Raw genomic sequence first — 21266 nt, forward strand, 5'->3', positions numbered from 1 at the left:
TTGACGTTGCACCCTTTGTTGTGATTCTCACCAAATATGCTGTTGTCTTCTCACACTATTCAAACCCCACAATCAATAAACAGCGTATGAAGCTCTCGTAGCCTATAGATCACACATTGCAAACAAGTAATCTTGAACTAAAGCCCCGCATATATTTTGGAATATCTGCTCATCCTTGACAATCACCAATCAACAGCCAAAAAGAGCACATCATCATTTTCTCTCTTTTGTGGCACCAATGTGAGGGGTTATGGCAAGGGGAAAGGTGTTGCAGTAGTCTAGTGTGGTGCAGGCAAAGTACGAATTACATTGAGTATACAAAACATTAAGAACACCTGCTCTTTCCATTACATAGTCTAACCAGGTGAAAGCTATTATCTCTTATTGATGTCACTTGCTAAATCCACTTCAATCATTGTAGATGAAGGGGAGGAGACAGATTAAAGAAGGATTTTTAAGCCTTGAGACAATTGAGACATGGATTGTGTATGTGTGCCATTCAGAGGGAGAATGGTGCAATGGTATGGTAGTAGGTGTCAGGCGCACCGGTTTGTGTCAAGAACTGCAACGCTGCTGGGTTTCTCATGCTCAACAGTTTCCCATGTGTATCAAGAGTGGTCCACCACCCAAACTGCATTGGAGTCAACATTGGAGTCAACATGGGCCAGCATCCCTGTAGAATGCTTTAGTCACCTTGTAGAGTCCATGCCCTGATGTATTGAGGCTGTTCTGAGGGAAGAAGAATGGGTGGGGTGCAACTCAAAGAGACCTCCACAAAGTTTGACTTTTGTTGCCTTTAGAGGAGCTCATGTCTATATTCAGGAACCTAACTCTCCCGTAATTCACACTCTGGGTACGGGAACAATGACAAGTGAATCTGATGAGCTTTGTGTTCACATTGCCCTAAAAAAGGGAACCGAACCGAGGAATTCAAGCGAACCGAACTCGGAACCAAACTGGTGGTCTCACTTCGGGGGCTCTTTTGATTAGTCAGAGTTCCTTTGGAGTGGTCACACTGCACAAAAAATTAAGAGAACTGCGCTGAGTTCACACAAATTGGCTGAAAGGGACCAAGTATGAAAATACACTAACTAAAAAATATTTTGCATGCAGGATGGAAAGCATTTGAGCTATGAGTAACAACAAGCTAAACAGGTTTACACAAATGTACAAATGCTTTGTTATTGTCTCTGTACTTTCATGCGTGCATGTTTCAATCCACAGGGACCTTACTGGTAATGCTTCCTCTGTTAGGTTACCTATCAGTTTACAGTAAACTCTTATCACACCACAGTAGAGGAACTCCTTATCAGGCCATTACAAGGATTTATTTCTCTTTGACTTGACTTATGGGTAGCAACTCAAAAGGAATGAGGAAGTATCCAAGAATTACAGAAGGGGACATTTTTATTTAACTACGTACACACAGAGTCAGTCATTCATTGTTGCTGTGGTAAAGGAACTAGGAAGGACAAATCTGTTCAGGTGAGATTTTTTATAGTTCATCTGAAAGTAAAGCTTTCTATCATCAAGTAAAATGTCATTCTAATCTACAATTTCAGATTAACTGTCTCATTGAAAGGTGGGAATTATGTGTAGGCCATTGTGTGTCTGTGAGCGTGCAGTTAATGCACAGTATCAAAACGAGAAAAGCTTTTAATTCTAGATCATTGTTTTTCTTGTTAGACTAGGAGATTGAATGGCGACTGAATCGAACTCTGGTCAAGGCATCAGGGAATATGCAGATTTTGCAACAGATACGTCTGGAGCCAGCTGCTCTGAGAACAGCCTGGAGTTCATCTGTGAGTTACGCCCAGGTAAGGGCCTCCAGGCTGGGGAGAGGCAAGAGAAAGTCCAGGTAGTGGCGAGGCTACCAGCACAATGCAGTGTACATCAGCTACGTCTTCGTATCTGCATGCAAACTCAAGAGCTGAACTGCCATCCCGATCCATTAAGCCTGTTGGACCCTGAAAAGTTCATACTGCTTTACCCCAAGGGAGAGGACTGGTATGAGATCTTTGACGACTGCCAGGTTCTCCGGACTCTGGATGTACCATGGTCACGTGACTCCCGGGGACGGCAGGTAGCTTGCATAGTGGTGTCGCCTCAGCCAGATGACACAGAGGAGAGGCAGAGCCACCACCGTACCCTGGTCAACCTGATTGGCCATGACCTGGATACAGTAGCAGCAAATAGGCTCGGTGAGCTCAGCTTCACACGCAGGAAGCTGGCTTCTCCACGCCAGGAAGAGCTAAGAAGGCGGGATGCCAGGGCCTATGCAACAGAGCCATGGACCACCTCAGCCCCCTTCCCAAAAGTCCAGGAGGAACAGCTCAGCCGAAAGATATCAGTCACCATGCATCACAATGGCGTGTGCTTCAGTGTAAAGGTGGATTTTAATATAACACCTGAAGGTCTCATAAAGGTCTTCCGAGAAATCATGGTAGACCATGCTCTGGAATGTGAGTCTGGTGACATGGTTCTCAAGGTCTGTGGCAGGGAGGAGTTCCTCTCTGGAGACTTCCCTTTCTCTGACTCCCTGTGGGTACGGCAGTGTCTGAAGTCCATGCAGGCGCTTCATCTGTCTGTGGTCCCCATGGCGCAGCTTGATGAGGACACTGTGAGGGCCGAAGACTGGCCCCTTGTGGACAGCTTCACTGGGCTTTCCAGCTCCCATGAGGAGCTGGCCCTGGAGGGAAAGGATGTGGACGATATCCTCATGATTTCACTCTGGGACTGCAACCGCAAGTTCAGAGTGAAGCTCCTGGGCTTCGACATACCCCAACCCCCTGGCAAGCCTCCTCAGTTCATCCACGTGGAGGCCTCTATCCTCTACGGGAGCAAGGTGGTAACCTCTGTTTGTTCCACACCCAAGGCCTTTGCTGATGAAGTTCTGTGGAACGAGTGGTTGGAGTTTGATATCCTCCTCAGGGATCTTCCCCGTGGAGCTAAGCTGGGCCTGACCATCAATGCTTGCACCCATGATAGCGCCGCAACAAAGGAATTCAAGTCCCCAGCCTCTGGTCTTAAAGCTCCAGACTACCAGAGAGGGAAGGGAAAGCTGCTGTACTTTGTGAATCTCCTTCTGATAGACCACAGGTCCGTCCTCAGCCAAGGGCCACACACCCTTCACATGTGGGCCTATCCCGAGCTGGAGGAAGAGGCTTTTACCTATAAGGCGGATAAGCTTTCCTCTGCCACCAACCCAGACGTGGCAGAATCCATGGCTATCACCTTCCTCCTGGACCGCTACAGTTTCCCTGTGGTTCTCCCTCACAGCACAACCTCCCCTGGATCCTGCTCCCCTCTTGGTCAGTCTTTCCCCTCATCCTCACCCAACTCCAGCTTATCTGATAAAAGCCTGTCTCCCATCGCGAGCGACACGTTTGCCAGATCCTCCTCGTCCCCAGTGACCACAGACAGGGCCCGTCTGAGGAGGTTCAGGGAGGAGAGTGTCCAGTATGCCTCCAACCTCCCCCAGTTCCTGCGCAGCGTAAACTGGCTAAGACCCAGCTCTGTGCAGGATGTCCACTGGCTGCTGAGTCACTGGGAACCCCCAGACCTGGATGTCTCCGTGGCCCTGGAGCTGCTCAGTGTGGACTTTGCTGATGAGAGGGTCAGGAAGCTGGCTGTCCAGAGACTGGAGAGCTTGTCTAATGATGAGATGCTGAAGTATCTGCTGCAGCTGGTGCAGGTACGTTGAATAGGGGACAAATATGTAATAGATGGAATCAAATGATTGATTTGTCCTTCTGTACATTGAAAACAACTATTTGAAATAAGTCTTTAATTATAGGATATCTATGGGTAGCATGTTATTTTACAGCCTGGTTATTACCTGGTATTTCTTAGAACTGGACAATTGTATTGTAAGCAAACATTTCTCTGTTAAGTCTACATCCATTGTATTTGGTGCACGTAACATAACATTTTGTTTGGTAGAATACAAAGGAGTAACAATTGTTACCAAGAAGTCACTCATTCATGTTGCTCAGCAAACATGGACATAGTTTTCACTGTGCACACTGGGATGTTTGTTTACAGTATTGTGTTATTATTTCTCTCTTTTCATAGACTCTCAAAGTGGAGCCTTACCATGACAGCTTCCTGGCTAGATTCCTCATCCAAAGAGCTCTCAGAGTATGTGACCTGTGTGTGAACTTCTATGTTTTAGTTTCCAAGGAAGTAATTGACTGTGATTTATTGGGGTCACGGGAGTGAACCTGTACCCTGCTATGCTGGTAATGCATAAATAACATACATTAGCTATAGTAAGATATACTTCAATTGACTTTCCTCTGGCGTACAGAGCAAGAGGATTGGCCACTTCTTCTTCTGGTACCTGCGCAGTGAGGTGGAGGGCTGCCCGTTCTTCCGTCAGCGTATGGCTGTGGTGCTAGAGGCCTACCTGCTGGGCTGTGGCCAGGCCATGCTGAGCAGTTTCATCAGCCAGGTGCAGGCTGTGGAGGCACTACATGAGGTGGCCAGTGTGGTCAAGAGACTCTACCCTGACAAGACGGACCTCCCATCCACAGGTGGGGTTCTGGCCTGGCTCCACTGGGATGTAGAACATAGAACATGTCATAGAATATAAATAGAACAAATTCCATTGGGTCAGAGTGGAAGAAATATATTGCTGTGAACATTGGAATGGTCATACACTTGCCTTTGGAGTGTTATAAAATCAAATTTGATCGAATCATATAAAGCTGGTAACAGATTGTTTGTTCCCCAGCTGCCCAGAAACTTCAGGAGCTCCTGAGGACATGTAATCTCCCATCAGACTTCCAAGTGCCCTTTGACCCACGCATCAGAGCAGGCAGAATCCTGGTAAGGTTAATTCAGTGTCTGTATGGCAGGAAGGGACATTTTAGCCAGAATGTGTTGTTGCTGTCAGGGTCACAAAAACAACTTACTGTGATTCTAACCCCCCATGTATTTTACACTCTAACTTCAATGAGTTCTCAGGTGAAATTGAACTTGATTTATCTTCAAGGTCCCAAACAGTGATACTGATTCCCATGTAAAATATCCTTTTGAAGTACTTTTTCTCTCATGACTCACTACCAGGAAGTTTGAAAAGACAGGTTGAGTGGGTGTGGAGCTTATATTCATGAGCTCGCATTGACTGACAGCTCTTTGAAACGCCTATGTCAAGAAACTTGGATATAGTGTAGTGAGCAATGTTGCAGTAAAATTGTCATTCAAATTTGGTTATTAACAAAGCAACTCAAACAACATTGAAATTGCATCAATTGTGTAAAAAAATGTATATCTCCAATTTGACAATTTATTATGCGGTTTACAGCAGCAGTGATGGATATGTTGACATGACAACTGCGTTAAATTTTGAACCATCCTTCCCTCCTATTTTGTTCCATGCTGGCTTAAGACCTAGATAGCCAGTAACTAGCAAACACTAGACACAAATCAAAAGGGAAACATAAGTATCTTTGCCATAGATGAAGTGTAACATTTTAATTATATTTGCTGACACCCTACAGTCAAATTTTGGCACCAGTAGAGTAGCTAACTAGCTATGTAAACCACGCCCCTCTGCAAACACACCTCCGATGTTGGCCTTCTCCGATGTTGGCCTTCTCTGATGTTGGCCTTCTCTGGTGTTGGCCTTCTCCGATGTTGGCCTTCTCTGGTGTTGGCCTTCTCTGGTGTTGGCCTTCTCCAATGTTGGTTCATGAAAAACATGATTTTGACTGTTCATGACCTTTAATAAATAGTGTTGTTGGTTGTCATTTCATATTATAATATGTTAACAGTCACTTCCCTCTGGCCAATCCCATTCCCAATCCTCCAATCCCCACAACTCTAGCTGGACAGGTGCAAGGTTATGGCCTCCAAGAAGAAGCCTCTGTGGCTGGAGTTTTCCTCCATGGACTCTCCATGCCCCTCTGGTCCCCCTGTAGGCATCATCTTCAAACAGGGGGATGACCTCCGACAGGACATGCTGGTGATTCAGGTGAGTAAAGACTAGCTCAATGATTGGTGGAAAATACGACATTTAAAAAGTGATTATATAACTTAAAACATATTTTTATTTCATTGTTAGGTAATGTTTGATTATATTTGATTGATCAATTTGTATGATGTTTCCAGACACTGGTGGTGATGGATTCTATATGGCAGGAGAAATCACTGGATCTGAATCTTGTGCCCTATGGTTGCATCTCTACAGGATACAATATAGGTCATTAACAATAGTTCAATATTCAGTCTCTAATTGAAAATGCACTGTGTCACAATCATTGATAACCACTTACTTATCTGTTTTCAGGCATGATAGAGATTGTGAGAGATGCCGTCACCATTGCTGCCCTGCAGAGGATCCAAGGAGGCACAACAGGAGCCTTCAAGAACGATGCCCTGTTTGAGTGGCTCAGGGGGAAGTGTCCACTCCAAGAGATTGTAAATAACACATAAATATCACAATTTCTTCCCTAATTTCAATATGGATCAATAGCTATACCTCCTATCTCCACGAATCCCTTTTCAATCTTAGACATGATACAGTAGTTTATGAGAGACTGTACAGAAGTCATTTCGCTTTTGCCCAGTGACATTGTGACATTTTATGCTCATGCTTTTACAATTCCCTGACCTTCTCCTACCTAATCTCAGCACTATCAGGCTATGGAGAGGTTTGTTAACTCTTGTGCTGGATACTGCGTGGCCACGTATGTGATGGGGATAGGGGACCGCCACAATGACAACATCATGATTACAGACCAAGGTAAGAATGAGAATAGTATTTTACCTTTCACTAACAGAAAAGAAGAATGGAAGACACAGCATAAAAGAGTGTCCCCCCAAAATGTGATGAATGCATTCTAGGTACTCGCACTCAAACCATGAAAAGGAATACAAAAGAGGCCGAGAGGCAAAAATAAACGTAATTTAATACATGCTCTTACATGTTTTTAATTAGTTTTAGCAGCCCTAGAGCCTAGTCCGATACTGACAACCTAATTGAATCCAATGAATTGCACTATGCATGTTTTCATTTTGACAAATAACTTCCATTAACAAGAATCCTTAACATAAATTTGAAAAAATTTACCAATATACATAATTATAATGGTTCAAAATATGTACATTTGTTGTTGTTTTGTCATCAACCATTTGTGTGTTGTGTGACTAATTAGTGCACCAATTAGATGTACTAACTGCAGTTAATTTTGCCAAGCTGTTCAAACATTCACAGTGGGCCTTAAGGGAACATGGTTGAGTAACACAGCAGTAGATTAACGTCTTTGGTGACCTTTTCACTCATGTCAGGTTCACCTTTTCTGCATTATCTGTTTTTTGTTTGACAAAATCTATTTTGTGCTCAGTATTCAAACACCAAAATAAAGATGAGCATTTGTATGTATTCTAAGCAGATTGAAGCATGTACATTTAGTTGCCAGTGGCAACTGTTTTTTATAAAACGTTTAACATGCAGTACCTGCAATGTAAAAAAAAAAATCAAGGCAAGGTCATCAGTCTCAATGAAACAGCCTGTCCTTTTTCACATCCTGTCTTTTTTTCATGTCCTGTCCCTTCTGAATCTGCATTGCTTGCTGTTTGGGGTTTTAGGCTGGGTATCTGTAAAGCACTTTGTGACAACGACTGATGTAAAAAGCGCTTTATAAAATACATTTTGTTGATTGATTCACTGTCCTCTTGATATGGTGAGTGGAGTGTTATCAATGTAAAGCATGTTTTTCTGCTCCAAAGGGAATCTGTTTCACATTGACTTTGGCCATATCCTGGGGAACACCAAACGGTTCCTGGGGGTTAGCAGGGAGAGGGTCCCCTTTGTCCTCACTCCTGACTTCCTCTACGTCATGGGCAGGATCAAAGGTCAACCCAGTCTCTACTTCCAGAAGTTCAGGGTAAGCGGCCTATCTGAAGCTCCTCACTTTCTTTTAAATGTGAAGATTAAATAACTGTTGGAGTTATTTATTATTTTTGTCTAACCTTGTCTTCTGAGTTAGTGTATGTTTGTGTGGTTGTGTCAAACGAGTGGTTATTCTCTCCCCACTTGCAGGACACATGTACCCAGGCCTACCTGTCCCTGCGCTCCCACTCTCGCCTGCTGGTGACCCTCTTCTCCCTCATGCTCTTGACGGGGATCCCTGAGCTCAGTGCTGCAGAGGACATGCGCTACCTCCGGGACGCACTGCAGGACGACAAGGGGGAGGACAACGCACGGGACCACTTCCACCAGCAGATAGCAAAGTGCGAGGAACTGGGCTGGACAGTTCAAGCCAACTGGTGGATCCACATGTTGGCTGGCATTAAGTAGAACCAACTTCCAGAAACCCATTTATGCCTGAGATTCATATGATTTTGTCATTTGTTTTTAAACCCAACAGAATCAGGTTTTACACAACAGACTGGCATTGACAGGATGAAGTACTCAAGTGTCAGGCCAAATTCAAATCCTGCATGAGGGAGGGTTGCTGTTGTCCACCTGTGCGATATGCTCCAGCTGACTAGAATAAATTGTGTTGATTCGAATAAATTGGTATGATAGCATACGGACAATGTATTACTTCCTTCATGATATCTGATTTGAAATGATACAATGACTATGAGGTTAAAGTGCAGACTGTCAGCTTTAATATATCGGGGGAACTGTTTAGAAATGACAGAACTTTTTCTACATGGTACCCCCATTTTAGGGGACCAAATTATTGGAAAAAAATTACTTATGTGTATTAAAGTAGTCTAAAGTTTAGTATTGGGTCCCGTATTCCCAGCACACAATGATTACATCAAGCATGTGACTCTAAAAAGTTGTTGGGTGCATTTGCTGTTTGTTTTGGTTGTGTTTCAGATTATTTTATGCCCAATAGAAATGAATGGTAAATCATGTATTGTGTCATTTTGGAGTCACTTTTATTGTAAATAAGAATATAATATGTTTCTGAACACTTCTACATTAATGTGGATGCTACCATGATTACAGATAATCCTGAATGAATCGTGAATAATGATAAGGGAGAAAGTCATAGACACGCAAATAACATAGCCCCCCCCAAAATGCCTACCTCCCCTGTTATTGTAATGGTGAGAGGTTAGCATGTCTTGGGGGTTTGATATTTGTGTGTCTGTCTCACACAAATAACTTTCTCTCTCATCACAATTCATTCAAGACTCCGTAATCATGGTATACTGAACAAAAATATAATAATTCAACAATTACAAAGATTTTACTCAGTTACAGTTGCCATGGGTGGAGCTGGGAGGGCATAGGCCCACTCACTTGGCAGCCAGGCATAGCCAATCAGAATTAGTTTTCACCACAAAAGGGCTTTATTATAGACAGAAATACTCCTCAGGACCACAGCTCCCTCAGACGATCCCGAGGGGGAAGAACCCAAATGTGGAGGTCCTGGGCTGGCGTGGTTACACGTGGTCTACGGTTGTGATGCCGGTTGGACGTACTGCCAAATTCTCTAAAACAACAATGGAGTCAGTTTATGATAGAGAAATGAACATTCAATTATCTGGCAATGGGCTCTGGTGGACATTCCTGCAGTGAGCATGCCAATTACACTCTCCCTCAAAACTTGAGACATCTGTGGCATTATGTTGTGTGAAAAAACTGCATGTTTTAGAGTGGCCTTTTATTGTCCACAGCACAAGGTGCTGATTTGATTTGCACCTGTGTAATGATCATGCTGTTTAATCTGCTTGTTGATATGCCACACCTGTCAGGTGGATGGAAAATCTTGGCAAAGGAGAGATGTTTACTAACAGGGATGTAAACAAATGTGTGCACAAAATTTAAGAGAAATAAGCTTCTTGTGCATATGGAACATTTCTGGGATATTTTATTTCAGCTCATGGAACATGGGACCAACACTTTACATGTTGTATTTATATTTTTATTCAGTGTAGAATCCACATGAATGTAGAAGTGTTTAGAAACATATTCTATTCTTATTTACAATAAAAGTGACTCCAGAATGACACAATATATTATGGACCATTCATTTCTGACCATGAGTGTTAGTAAAGAAAGTGACTAAAGGAAGTGAGAGATAGTGAGGTTATGCATGTATGTTAGTACAGATATACAATGTAGTGTGTGTGAGGGGGTCTAATCTATTCGTGTACATGTTTGTCCGTCACTTGTATGTGTAGGCCTACTGTAGTGACAGGCAATATGGCAGCATAGCATCATGATGCAGACAGGGATTGTTTCTCAGAAACCCTCATTTTGAGAGTTAATTAAAGCTGTGTGGGTGGAGCCTCACAGAGAGCCTGCATGTGATAGTAGGACTAGGGCACTTAGGGGTACAGTGGTGTAGTGAAGGGGGGCAGCATTGTCCTGCCTCCTCTACTCACTCTCCTCCTCCCTCTATTTGATGCTCTCTTTTAACGATCCTGGTTGCTTAGCTCGCTCCTTCATCGCCTTTTTCATCCATATATCTGTCTCCTTTGAAACAATTTCCCACAAATACTAGTTTTTAGTTTTCCTCATCTCTTCCATGTTCTCTACTGTCCTTTTCTATATTGTCCCTCTCGTTAACTCTCCCCCCCCCCTCTCTCCCTTTAGTGTAGTGTTTCTGTGTCACTGTGTCAGAGCTGCTTAGTGGTTTGACCTGGCACTGGCCCTGTTCTGTTGCACTGGGTGCCCCCTGCCCACGCCACCAGACAAAGCTCAGACACCACCGCCACCACTCTGCCTACTACATCAAGGGGTAAGTACATGTCTCTCTTCCAGGATGTCCAGTTATAGCGAAATATGAAAATGGGGTTGTATTTAGTAATTGAAGTCTATGGGTGTCCATCCATGTAGAAGAGTAACAGTATGGGCAAGAAGGACTATATCCTCTCGCCATAGCACGTTGACAGAGTTACATTGAGCTGGATATTAAAACAGAGGTGCCGTTCATTAGATAGTTCAGTTTTAGGTCACCATTCAGGGGCTTTTCTCAGAACAATAACCAGCGGTGTGCCAGCAAGAAATGTGTGTGAGTCACAGGGGTGGCACAGTGTGTGTTGCCATGGCATGCTGCGGCTTTGTGCAGGGTGTTGGACTCTGTACTGGGCAGGAGGTGGCTGTCTGAGAGAAACTGAAGCTGGGTGTTGTTGTTTTAGAGTTGATTGCTTTCCTTGAATCAATACTCCTCCACTGTCTTCCTTACAAGGGTTTGTTTGTTTGATTGTTTGATTATAGTCATGGCCTCTAGAGGATTCTCACATGGTGGTTATTGTGAGAGATTAACCTTAAAGGTAGGATTATAACTATAGATATATGAAACTAATCAGAGTAACCAAGGCTGGGGTGTGTTTAGTGAAGGTCCTCTAAGGTCTCACATGGTGGTCACTGCTCCTTGTGAGAGATGGACAGGTATGATGGACAAGTTACGGAGGCCAAGTTGAAATTGATCTCCCTCTCTGTTTCACAAATGATGTTCCATCTATAGATATATGAAACAAGGATAGAATGACGAGAGTCACGGTCCAATTACTCACTTTTCTAACGTATAACAACAGCATTTGGGTGCAAATCAAATAGTTTTTTTTAATGGACATAGAGTAACCGAAGTTACTTTTTTTCTTTTCAATGATTAAATAGCACAGAACAGGATGTAGACCAATATACCGTGTATGAAGGATTAAAAAGACTAAATAACCATTACGTGCCATTATTTCTGACAGCATAAGAGGAGAGATCTGTTTTGACTGAAATATCTATGGTGTGTAATTACTAGGTTGTCAGAATTTTCTCAGTTGTTTTGTCCTAGCAGCCTTCAATCTATGTGCAATTATTATGAAAAATGTAGCCTACTTTTGCATCATTTTGTTAAATATGTTATAGCTACTGGCTAAATAACAGTAATAATCAAGTCTTGATGGTCACTTTAAATGGGTTTGTCCTAATGATATACTGTGCACTATGCTATGCTAGACATGCTGGTAGCCAGGGCGTTATAATTTGAGATCACTGCCCTAGATCTCCTGCCCTCCCCCATCACAACCTGTCTTTGTCACCACGTGGAGATGAGAACGCTCCCCAGGGTGGGGCAGTGGTGGGGCATGTTATTAGGGGGCGAGACACTGCCTGTGAATATCCATTAATATGAGCACAGGTGAAGATCGAGAATGAAATCAGAATGAACTAGTTGAGTGATTGATCAAGACATAATTATATTTTATGTGAGAATAATGAGCCCCATAGATTTCTTTAGATTTTCTCCATCCTCAGATCTCTCATTGTTTGCATCCTTCCAGAATGAATCCTCCTTGTTCACCTACATGGATGCCCTTGGTTTCTGTATGTCATTACCAGAGGGAATGGGAAAGTTCATGAATATATACTGTATGTGATGGTGTGTATGTTCCTCTTCAATGTCGTGTTCTCTTGCAGGGTCCCTGCTTTGAGCTGCATCGGCCCGTGGCTAACCTGTTATGACATGGTGCAGCGTCCTCTGACCCCCCCCCATGACGGGGGGCTACTGCAGGGGTACGGAAGGCCCCACAATCAGCCTATATTTTGGAGGGAAATGCCACTGATAGATTAGCCAAGCCAAAATGACTTAATATTAATGAGGAAAGTATTGTTAATTATAGGACATAACATTGAGAGAAATGCATCTGCCAGCACCTCTCTGATTCAAAGGGGTTGGGTTAAATGCGGAAGACACATTTCAGTTGAATGCGTTTAGTTGTACGACTAACTAGGTATCCCCATTTGCCTAAATCTTCTCTATTGGTAATACAAACATCATGATCATCAAACATCTACACAGTTCATTGTAAGACACTATTATATGGGCATACGTTTCTTTACCGACTATATAGTCACATTTTTGTTTAGACTATTGCTGGCCTTTATTTGGCCTTCTGTTTCCACTTTCCAGGGATGTGACAGATGCTGCCTGGGATCTGCGACCTTTGCCTTTTCCCAGCATGACTGATTTCCTCTGGTGTTCAGAGTGGACTGGGGCTTTCTAGCACCATTTTAAATCAGTTATGTTGAAGGGGCATGGCACCTCTTAGTCAACACAGAGAGAAAAGGAGACCTCAGCCATCAAACTGTTCCAGCTATCTCCAGAATCTCATTTTATGGCAACACTGCCTAGGGCTAGGTAGATGTTTTAATTTATTTATAGAGGGGCAGAGATATGTCATTACTGGTCTAACATTTAGTTGAAACGGTTACATTTAATGCCACAACAATTTTGGCATGGGGAAAATGGAGTGGATCAAAGCAGAGTGTTTGCATGTGATAGTCTGTATGCTACGTGTGTGACAAATCTGACTAGTGGTTTCTTACTTTCGTTCTGTTTCTGAATTGATTTAATTATGGTATTCACTGCTTGTCGTGTTTTTCTTCCAATCAGGCTTTCTGTCTCACTCAGCCCGTAATGTAAGATTACTTTCTCACCCCCATCTCTTGTCGTCTCTCACGAATGTATTTATTCTGTTACCTTTTGACTAGTGATTGGTTTGGGATTAACAGGGCGAGTTTGGGCGCGCAGTCTTGGTTAATAATTAGACTGGAACAGACTTACACACACACACACACATCCTGTCAGATGGAGGTCCCTCCATCTGACAGGATGTGAGACAGTGAAAGAGTGATTGAGAGTCAGGAGAGCTTTTGTATTCTCTTCCAACAAGGGGAATTAGGTGCTCCCCGCAGCCTGGCAACCATCACCTCTCTGTGGGCGTAACAACAACCCGCTGCCCCTAGAGTAACAGGGCCCTGTGGAGCTGCTGAGAGATGCAGTGTCTCTACAGTGTCCACTGATGTGAAACAGAGGCGTTTCTCTGTTTCGTTGAAAACAGCCCAGCAGTAAACTGCGCACACACACACACGGCCCCGCACAGCAGCTTTCATCACCTAATACAGAGGTAGGTTTTACATATTAGCTATCTGTTTGAATTGGTGAGGTCCTGTCACCTCTCTATTTCATGTGATAATGAGCACAGTGTTAAATGAGGACAGAACAGCTAGGGATTTGATTGTGTAATTCTTCCTGTAGACGGGAGAGATGAGGGAGTGCACGATCTCTGATGTGTGATGACTTTGATGTTTATCTTTGTTGCTGTTACGCTGTGTATAGATTATAGAAGACAGATGAGTTGGAAATGACAGAAAATAACTAATACCTTCAACCAAATAATATGGTGTTGACTGAGGACTCCATCCCTGTGCCTGTTCAGCTTCCCTGTCGATATGAGCACAGAGGGTATTGAGACAGATGTTCTGGGGAGCAGTCACAGCCCGTCTGAACCAAACACTGGGGCTGGAACTGAACAGGACTACTGCCTCTACCTGCACAGGTACTGGATGTTCATGTGTTTCTTTGGGTTTAAGTAAGTGAGTGTAGATCTGTATGCTGCACATACAGTAAATTGGAACCATATGCATACTGTGTGGATGTTAAATGTACCAATTATATCTGTTTACTTACAGATAATTATTAGTGAATTAGTGTTTATGGGTGTGAATTGTATGTCTTCTCAGGGTATTGTTTCAGAATGCATGAATTAATCTCTGTGGGTATCATACAATCCTCACAACACTGCTCTTTTATATAATGTGGGCAATATAATTGGACGGAAGTGTTTGTTTGTGTGATGCAAGTATGGGTTGATATACTGAGGGCATGGTGTGTGTGTGTATATACAGTGGGGCAAAAAAGTATTTAGTCAGCCACCAATTGTGCAAGTTCTCCCACTTAAAAAGATGAGAGAGGCCTGTAATTTTCATCATAGGTACACTTCAACTATGACAGACAAAATGAGGAAATAAAATCCAGAAAATCACATTGTAGGATTTTTTATGAATTTATTTGCAAATTATGGTGGAAAATAAGTATTTGGTCACCTACAAACAAGCAAGATTTCTGGCTCTCACAGACCTGTAACTTCTTCTTTAAGAGGCTCCTCTGTCCTCTACTCGTTACCTGTATTAATGGCACCTGTTTGAACTTGTTATCAGATTAAAAGACACCTGTCCACAACCTCAAACAGTCACACTCCAAACTCCACTATGGCCAAGACCAAAGACACCAGAAACAAAATTGTAGACCTGCACCAGGCTGGGAAGACTGAATCTGCAATAGGTAGCCAGCTTGGTTTGAAGAAATCAACTGTGGGAGCAATTATTAGGAAATGGAAGACATACAAGACCACTGATAATCTCCCTCGATCTGGGGCTCCACGCAAGATCTTACCCCGTGGGGTCAAAATGATCACAAGAACAATGAGCAAAAATCCCAGAACCACACGGGGGGACCTAGTGAATGACCTGCAGAGAGCTGGGACCAAAGTAACAAAGCCTACCATCAGTAACACACTACGCCGCCAGGGACTCAAATCCTGCAGTGCCAGACGTGTCCCCCTGCTCAAGCCAGTACATGTCCAGGCCCGTCTGAAGTTTGCTAGAGAGCATTTGGATGATCCAGAAGAAGATTGGGAGAATGTCATATGGTCCGATGAAACCAAAATAAAACTTTTTGGTAAAAACTCAACTCGTCGTGTTTGGAGGACAAAGAATGCTGAGTTGCATCCAAAGAACACCATACCTACTGTGAAGCATGGGGGTGGAAACAACATGCTTTGGGGCTGTTGTTCTGCAAAGGGACCAGGACGACTGATCCGTGTAAAGAAAAGAATGAATGGGGCCATGTATCGTGAGATTTTGAGTGAAAACCTCCTTCCATCAGCAAGGGCATTGAAGATGAAACGTGGCTGGGTCTTTCAGCATGACAATGATCCCAAACACACCGCCCGGGCAACGAAGGAGTGGCTTCGTTAGAAGTGTTTCAAGGTCCTGGAGTGGCCTAGCCAGTCTCCAGATCTCAACCCCATAGAAAATCTTTGGAGGGAGTTGAAAGTCCGTGTTGCCCAGCAACAGCCCCAAAACATCACTGCTCTAGAGGAGATATGCATGGAGGAATGGGCCAAAATACCAGCAACAGTGTGTGAAAACCTTGTGAACACTTACAGAAAACGTTTGACCTCTGTCATTGCCAACAAAGGGTATATAACAAAGTATTGAGATTAACTTTTGTTATTGACCAAATACTTATTTTCCACCATAATTTGCAAAAAATTCATAAAAAATCCTACAATGTGATTTTCTGGATTTTTTTGTCTCATTCTGTCTGTCATAGTTGAAGTGTACCTATGATGAAAATTACAGGCCTCTCTCATCTTTTTAAGTGGGAGAACTTGCACAATTGGTGGCTGACTAAATACTTTTTTTGCCCCACTGTATGTGTTTGTTTGATCAGCTGCTGTCTCTCGGTAGGCTGTTCGGGAAGGAGACAGCTGAGTACTTCCTCAACCCATCTCCTGTCCACACTTCCTCACCCACCTGGTACACACTACTGATGAAGAACATGGGAGGTAACTGTTATAATACAAAAGTACATCTTCCCTTTTAGGTGACAATGTTGTATGCAAATTATGTATGCAAATGTCCCCTTTTTTGGTGGTGCAACTGGTTGGAACGTTTCCAGAAGGCATTCAAGTGTGTTCTAACTGGAGTGGGAGGAAGTGGTACAGCCCAGCTAAGCATGCACTGTGAGGTCCACCATTTCACCTTTCTGAAAAGTCCCATTATCCAGCCTAGTGTTTCAACCGACTAATTCCCGCTGCTAATGTATTAATTGCCATCTAGTGTCTTGCAGTGTGTTGTATGTAGCTTTTCATGTGACCAGTGTGCCTCTGTGTTATGTATTTATTGTGTTGTGTAGCCAGAAGAACCAACCCCCAGAGCCTGGTTCCTCTCTAGGTTTCTTCTTAGGTTCCTGCCTTCTAGGGAGTTTTTGCTAGCCACTGTGCTTCTGTCTCTGCATTGTTTGGTCTTTGGGGTTTTAGGCTGGGGATCGTTAAAGCTCTGATGTAAATGAGCTTTAAAAAGGGATTTATAAAATACATTTGATTGATTGATTGATTGTGTGTCAGATGAGGTGAGTGCTGAGGCCCTGTGGGACACCTTGAGAGAACACTCCACCAGACGACTCAGAGACCTTGAGGAGGAGGAGGAATCTGAGTCTCTTGAGGTCAGGCTAATTATTCATTACACTGGCTAATAAGTACTAATGAGTAATGCCCCTGAGCGGTTCCTGGTCAGGGTCACATTGTCAGCAAAAGTCAGGGATAAAAATGCAGAACAAAATATGTTTGAGGTTGATATTTCTCATAGACAGCTAATGACTTCACTTTCCTGTCCCTTTGTCCACAGTTGGTGAAAGCCTCTGTGAACCAGGATGTACAGAGAGAGCGGGGTCACCTACAGCACCTGGCAGGGGTCAGGTATATGTTCAACCTGGCCCAGCTCCACCAGGCTTATTCTGCCCATGTTCTCTCCCTCAACCATCCTGCTCTGCTCCTAGATGACCTGGAGGAGCTTGAGGGACCACATAGTTACCTACCTCTCTCACAAATAAACAGGTGAAGGGAAACCTAGCATTATTAAATAAGCATTAGCTTATACTATTGGTAATATAACTACTATAACTACTTACAAAAGCCTTGCGAATTGAAAATCATTTAAATCAGATGTAGAGACCAATCTTGAGTCAGAGTATCATGTATCTTTTTATATTTGTGTTATTAAATGTGCTTATGCTGTGTTATTCATATTGTAACAAAAATCCATTTGTGTCAGTGAAATTTGAATTTGTGTGTAATGCTGGGACAAATCTTCCACAAGAGGGCAGTCCCAGATTAAGAGGATGAATGTTTAGTTGAATTTATGCTGGTAGTTTTCACTTTAATATGACAAGCTGTACTTTCAAAATTGCATTTCTATAATTTCCACTCATAGTTTTCAACAAATAGTAATTATTTTATTTGCGAAACTGTGTATTATTTTGTGAGTTTGTAATTAAAAGTGACAAGTGGCAACTGTAATTGATTGAATCATTCAATGTCCAAAATAATAATAAGTATTATCAATCAAAATCCCCATATTGATCCTAAATGTAATCTAAGTGGATACCATAAACTTTCAGCTGAATGAAAAGACCTATGAAGCATCTTCACTCAAGAGCATTGCTTTATACTGTATGTTTGTGTGCTTGTATGGTTGGATGTGGAAGAGTGTGTGAGTGTGATTGTGCATCCATGGCTGGAACCGGAAATATGTCAACTCAGCACTCTCCAATGACCCCTGACCTCTGTTATAGACACATCATTGAATCCTACTACTCACTGCTCCAGTTCTCAGGGCAACGAGCCGCCATACCAGGCTCCTGATTGGTGGTATGCAGGCCCAAATTATAAACACACTAAACATAAACGTCTGATTGCAGCCAAACACGATGAGTATGAAAGTAAGAAGTTACTTTAGATTTCACAGTGGTCAATTTTCCCTAACCATTGCCATGCATCAATCACCTGGAAGAGTACAGCTCTGTGAAATTACAGCCCCAAAACCCACAATTTGACATCCCTGAAGCAGGAAGGGAGATGGGTGGTGGGAGAGGGGTGCGTGTGATGGTGTCCATCCATCATTTATTAACTGTGCCAATACTGCCACTGACTTCACGGAAGTGTATAATTCAGACCTATATAGCCCTGAGCCCACAAATCCTAAAAATACACAACACAATACAAAATATAATACATTTTGCAGTCCTACGGACTACTGTATGTACGGAGCTGAGTTATGCACGTTACTCCAAAATAGCAATTTGACCCTCAAAAAACAATTAATTAATAGACCCTCACAAACCAAACCAATAAATCTATTCTTTGCCCTCACCTGTCACATGAACATATTTTTACACCTAGGGTGGAGGGGAATGGAGGAGGAGGTATATTTATAACAATCCCTGGTCCAGCTAGCTCTAACAGCCCTCTCTACCGTGTTGGTGTTATGATGAGGGAACCCTTTAGTGGGAGGGAATGTGAGGTATGCTGGGGCAGGACTTGGTTATGGATCCTAAGTTGTATTTGTCTGTGATGGGGACAACTCCAAACCCAATACAATAAATCAATACAGTAATGAACAGCAAACTACATAACAGATTTACCACACTACCCATCCCCACACAATATCACCCCCATCTGCCCCTTGAACAACAGACTGCTCTCTTGTTCCTGTGCTCTGCAGAAGTCTGTTTTCTGAGGTTTATCTCCCAGTCAGATTTGGCTGGCACCAGATAATGAGCTTGTTGATGGCGTTTGTCATCATCATTCTATAAAGATGTTTATATTCCTCATAACAAAATACCCAGCTGCAGTACCTACAGCAGGCTTACATGGAGGCACTAAAAAAGCAAATACAAAATGATTTCTGACAAAGGAAATGACCCATAACCTAACTATTAAGAATTATCACGGGAAATGAAGAAATTAAACATGTTCAACAACCCCGCTCCCCCCCCACTCACTCTTATTTCCATTTTTGATCCTACATTTGTAACAACTGGGCAGATACCTGTCCTGGTCAGAGTTATTGGGGAGGAGCGGGAAATTAATATTTGTAGAAAGATTACAGACAGAGAGAGGCAGGTGGGAAAAGGAGCAAGTGACTATTACGGGAAATTATAATAAACTAGGTTTAGGGCATTGCAATGTGTATCAAACAAACCGAGCCTTTGTTCTTCTTCGTCCAAGTTTAACTTTGATGTCCTGAACGATAAGGTAACATTTCTGTCGTCTTAACGTCAGCCTTTAACCTACCTTCTACCTGACTGAAAGACGTCGATGTCGGGGGTTGAACGGTGTAGTACTGTAGCCCAGTCAGTATAGCGTCAGGGTGGCGCCCATACCTAACAGAAACCTACCTTGTTTGTACAGTAGGGTAGGCCTACATATATATATATATATATATATAATATATATATATATTCACTTTGATAAACGCTGGTTTCTACTCCTCCTCCTTTCTGTGCAGTACTGGACTGCAGACCAAACTGTACACAGGACTCATACAAGTGGTCGAGGCGGGCTAGGAAGCAGAGACAGTGGATCAGAGAAAGTGGTGAGCAGGTGAGACTACTGCACATTTTTACCTTGCGTTTTAGCTGTAGAATTAAACTTCACTGCCCTCTGTATTTCTCCAACACTTATCGGTCGTTGACGGTAATAAATAACTGTTGTTATGCGACCGTTTATCCTGAACCTGTGTTTGTAGAACCCTGAGGACGTTTACAGAATAGACTAGTGTTCTAAGTGACATTGATTTATGGGAGGTACTGTATCCTACTCATTATAATCAATGTAATAACTTCTATAGTTTGCATCTAGTTTTCATGCAGATGGATATTAGGTAGCCTGGAGCATAACACATAAAGTGATTCAGCTTGCTATGGATAATCATATATTGACAATCAGGAGCTGCAGAGGTATCTCCTCATCTGTGGTCAAATATTGTCACCGAAAGATATGGTAGGGAGGAAGATCATAGGCCAACACTCCAGCTCCCAGTCCTAACCCCTGGTCTGCTGACTGAGATTTTAGTACAGGGAACAAGGCAAGTTGAGATAAAAATGTAAGGAAAATTACAGTAGTTATGCAAATAATGACATTCATGAACATTCACTGAAGTATACAATTTTCCAGGAGTTTGGTCTTTCTCTATACCCATTTCTAACTTCTTCCTTATATTTGCTGTTCGGTTCACACAATACCTTGTTCCTGTTTTATTACTGCTTGACACCAGAGCAGCTCTGCTCTGTGTTGTGCATGGCCCTCTGCCACTCCACTGGCCACAGGGTCAGGGCGAGCAGATTACTGACACCATTTCACACATTCCACTGGGATTAGGAAGCTACTCAAATGAACATTGAAAGGGGGACCTCCTGTTCAATCACTTTCAGTCACAGTAAAGATTTTTAGATTGATTAGGGAATCCCCAATGTATATGTAGGACTATTCTATGACATGAGGCTTTAGCTGGAAAATAGGCCTTATACATCCTTCTTACTTTTGTCTGTTAACTGTGACATGAGTTGGACAAAATTGACCATCACTCTTAGGTTTGTGGACCCTGCTGGCACTTATTTGCAAATGTTCCCAATCAATGGCACTGTTTGGATTGCCTCACGACTCCAACTGAATTGTTCCGCAGCTCTACCGTTCGCTATAGACTTCAGTCTGAGACAGCCATCATTGAAGTCATTTGTGGTGATGTCAAAAGGAGGTGTGTTGTACAAAACAAAGTCATCAGCTATTGGATCATCTCTAACCAATCAGAATATCAAAGCCAATGACACATTTTCAAACGCTGCTTTACCCACGTGTGTTCTGGCTCTGGTTCAACCCGGTTTCTGGGAGCA

At 42.9% G+C, this 21266-nt stretch overlaps 3 protein-coding genes across 7 annotated transcripts in view; all 3 read left to right on the forward strand.

Annotated features, from left to right (window-relative positions):
- The first annotated feature begins 1318 nt into the window (after positions 1 to 1318).
- Positions 1319 to 8740, forward strand: si:rp71-17i16.5 (phosphatidylinositol 4,5-bisphosphate 3-kinase catalytic subunit gamma isoform). Of its 2 annotated transcripts, none has more exons than XM_024375563.2 (11): positions 1319 to 1485; positions 1692 to 3694; positions 4075 to 4140; positions 4310 to 4535; positions 4736 to 4830; positions 5831 to 5977; positions 6115 to 6205; positions 6293 to 6423; positions 6637 to 6748; positions 7735 to 7892; positions 8048 to 8740. In XM_024375563.2, the coding sequence occupies exons 2-11, from the start codon at positions 1700 to 1702 to the stop codon at positions 8303 to 8305; spliced, it is 3279 nt and encodes a 1092-aa protein (XP_024231331.1). In that variant the 5' UTR covers positions 1319 to 1485; positions 1692 to 1699; the 3' UTR covers positions 8306 to 8740. The 2 variants fall into 2 exon arrangements, with proteins under 2 accessions (XP_024231331.1, XP_024231330.1); XM_024375562.2 differs by having other exon boundaries at positions 1320 to 1485; positions 1687 to 3694.
- A 4240-nt stretch (positions 8741 to 12980) lies between these two features.
- On the forward strand, positions 12981 to 17892 carry si:rp71-17i16.6 (uncharacterized protein LOC100148415 homolog). Of its 2 annotated transcripts, XM_042299414.1 has the most exons (6): positions 12983 to 13106; positions 13642 to 13875; positions 14188 to 14307; positions 16283 to 16380; positions 16942 to 17039; positions 17222 to 17892. In XM_042299414.1, exons 3-6 carry the CDS (start codon positions 14201 to 14203, stop codon positions 17432 to 17434), a joined length of 516 nt encoding a protein of 171 aa, XP_042155348.1. In that variant the 5' UTR covers positions 12983 to 13106; positions 13642 to 13875; positions 14188 to 14200; the 3' UTR covers positions 17435 to 17892. The 2 variants fall into 2 exon arrangements, 1 of the variants encoding a protein (XP_042155348.1); XR_006079080.1 differs by having other exon boundaries at positions 12981 to 13875; positions 16266 to 16380.
- A 1576-nt stretch (positions 17893 to 19468) lies between these two features.
- lamb2l (laminin, beta 2-like) overlaps positions 19469 to 21266 on the forward strand; it is a 64068-nt gene continuing 62270 nt past the window's right edge. For 2 of the 3 annotated variants that reach the window (XM_042299416.1, XM_042299420.1), the window contains exons 1-2: positions 19469 to 19629; positions 19883 to 19977. The gene's annotated coding sequence lies outside the window, so the exon portion shown is untranslated. The remainder of the gene's footprint in view (positions 19630 to 19882; positions 19978 to 21266) is intronic. The other variant, XM_042299417.1, reaches the window with a different exon arrangement.

Source organism: Oncorhynchus tshawytscha, linkage group LG16 (genome assembly GCF_018296145.1).
Source record: "Oncorhynchus tshawytscha isolate Ot180627B linkage group LG16, Otsh_v2.0, whole genome shotgun sequence".
In the NCBI taxonomy this organism is placed as follows: Eukaryota; Metazoa; Chordata; class Actinopteri; order Salmoniformes; family Salmonidae; genus Oncorhynchus; species Oncorhynchus tshawytscha.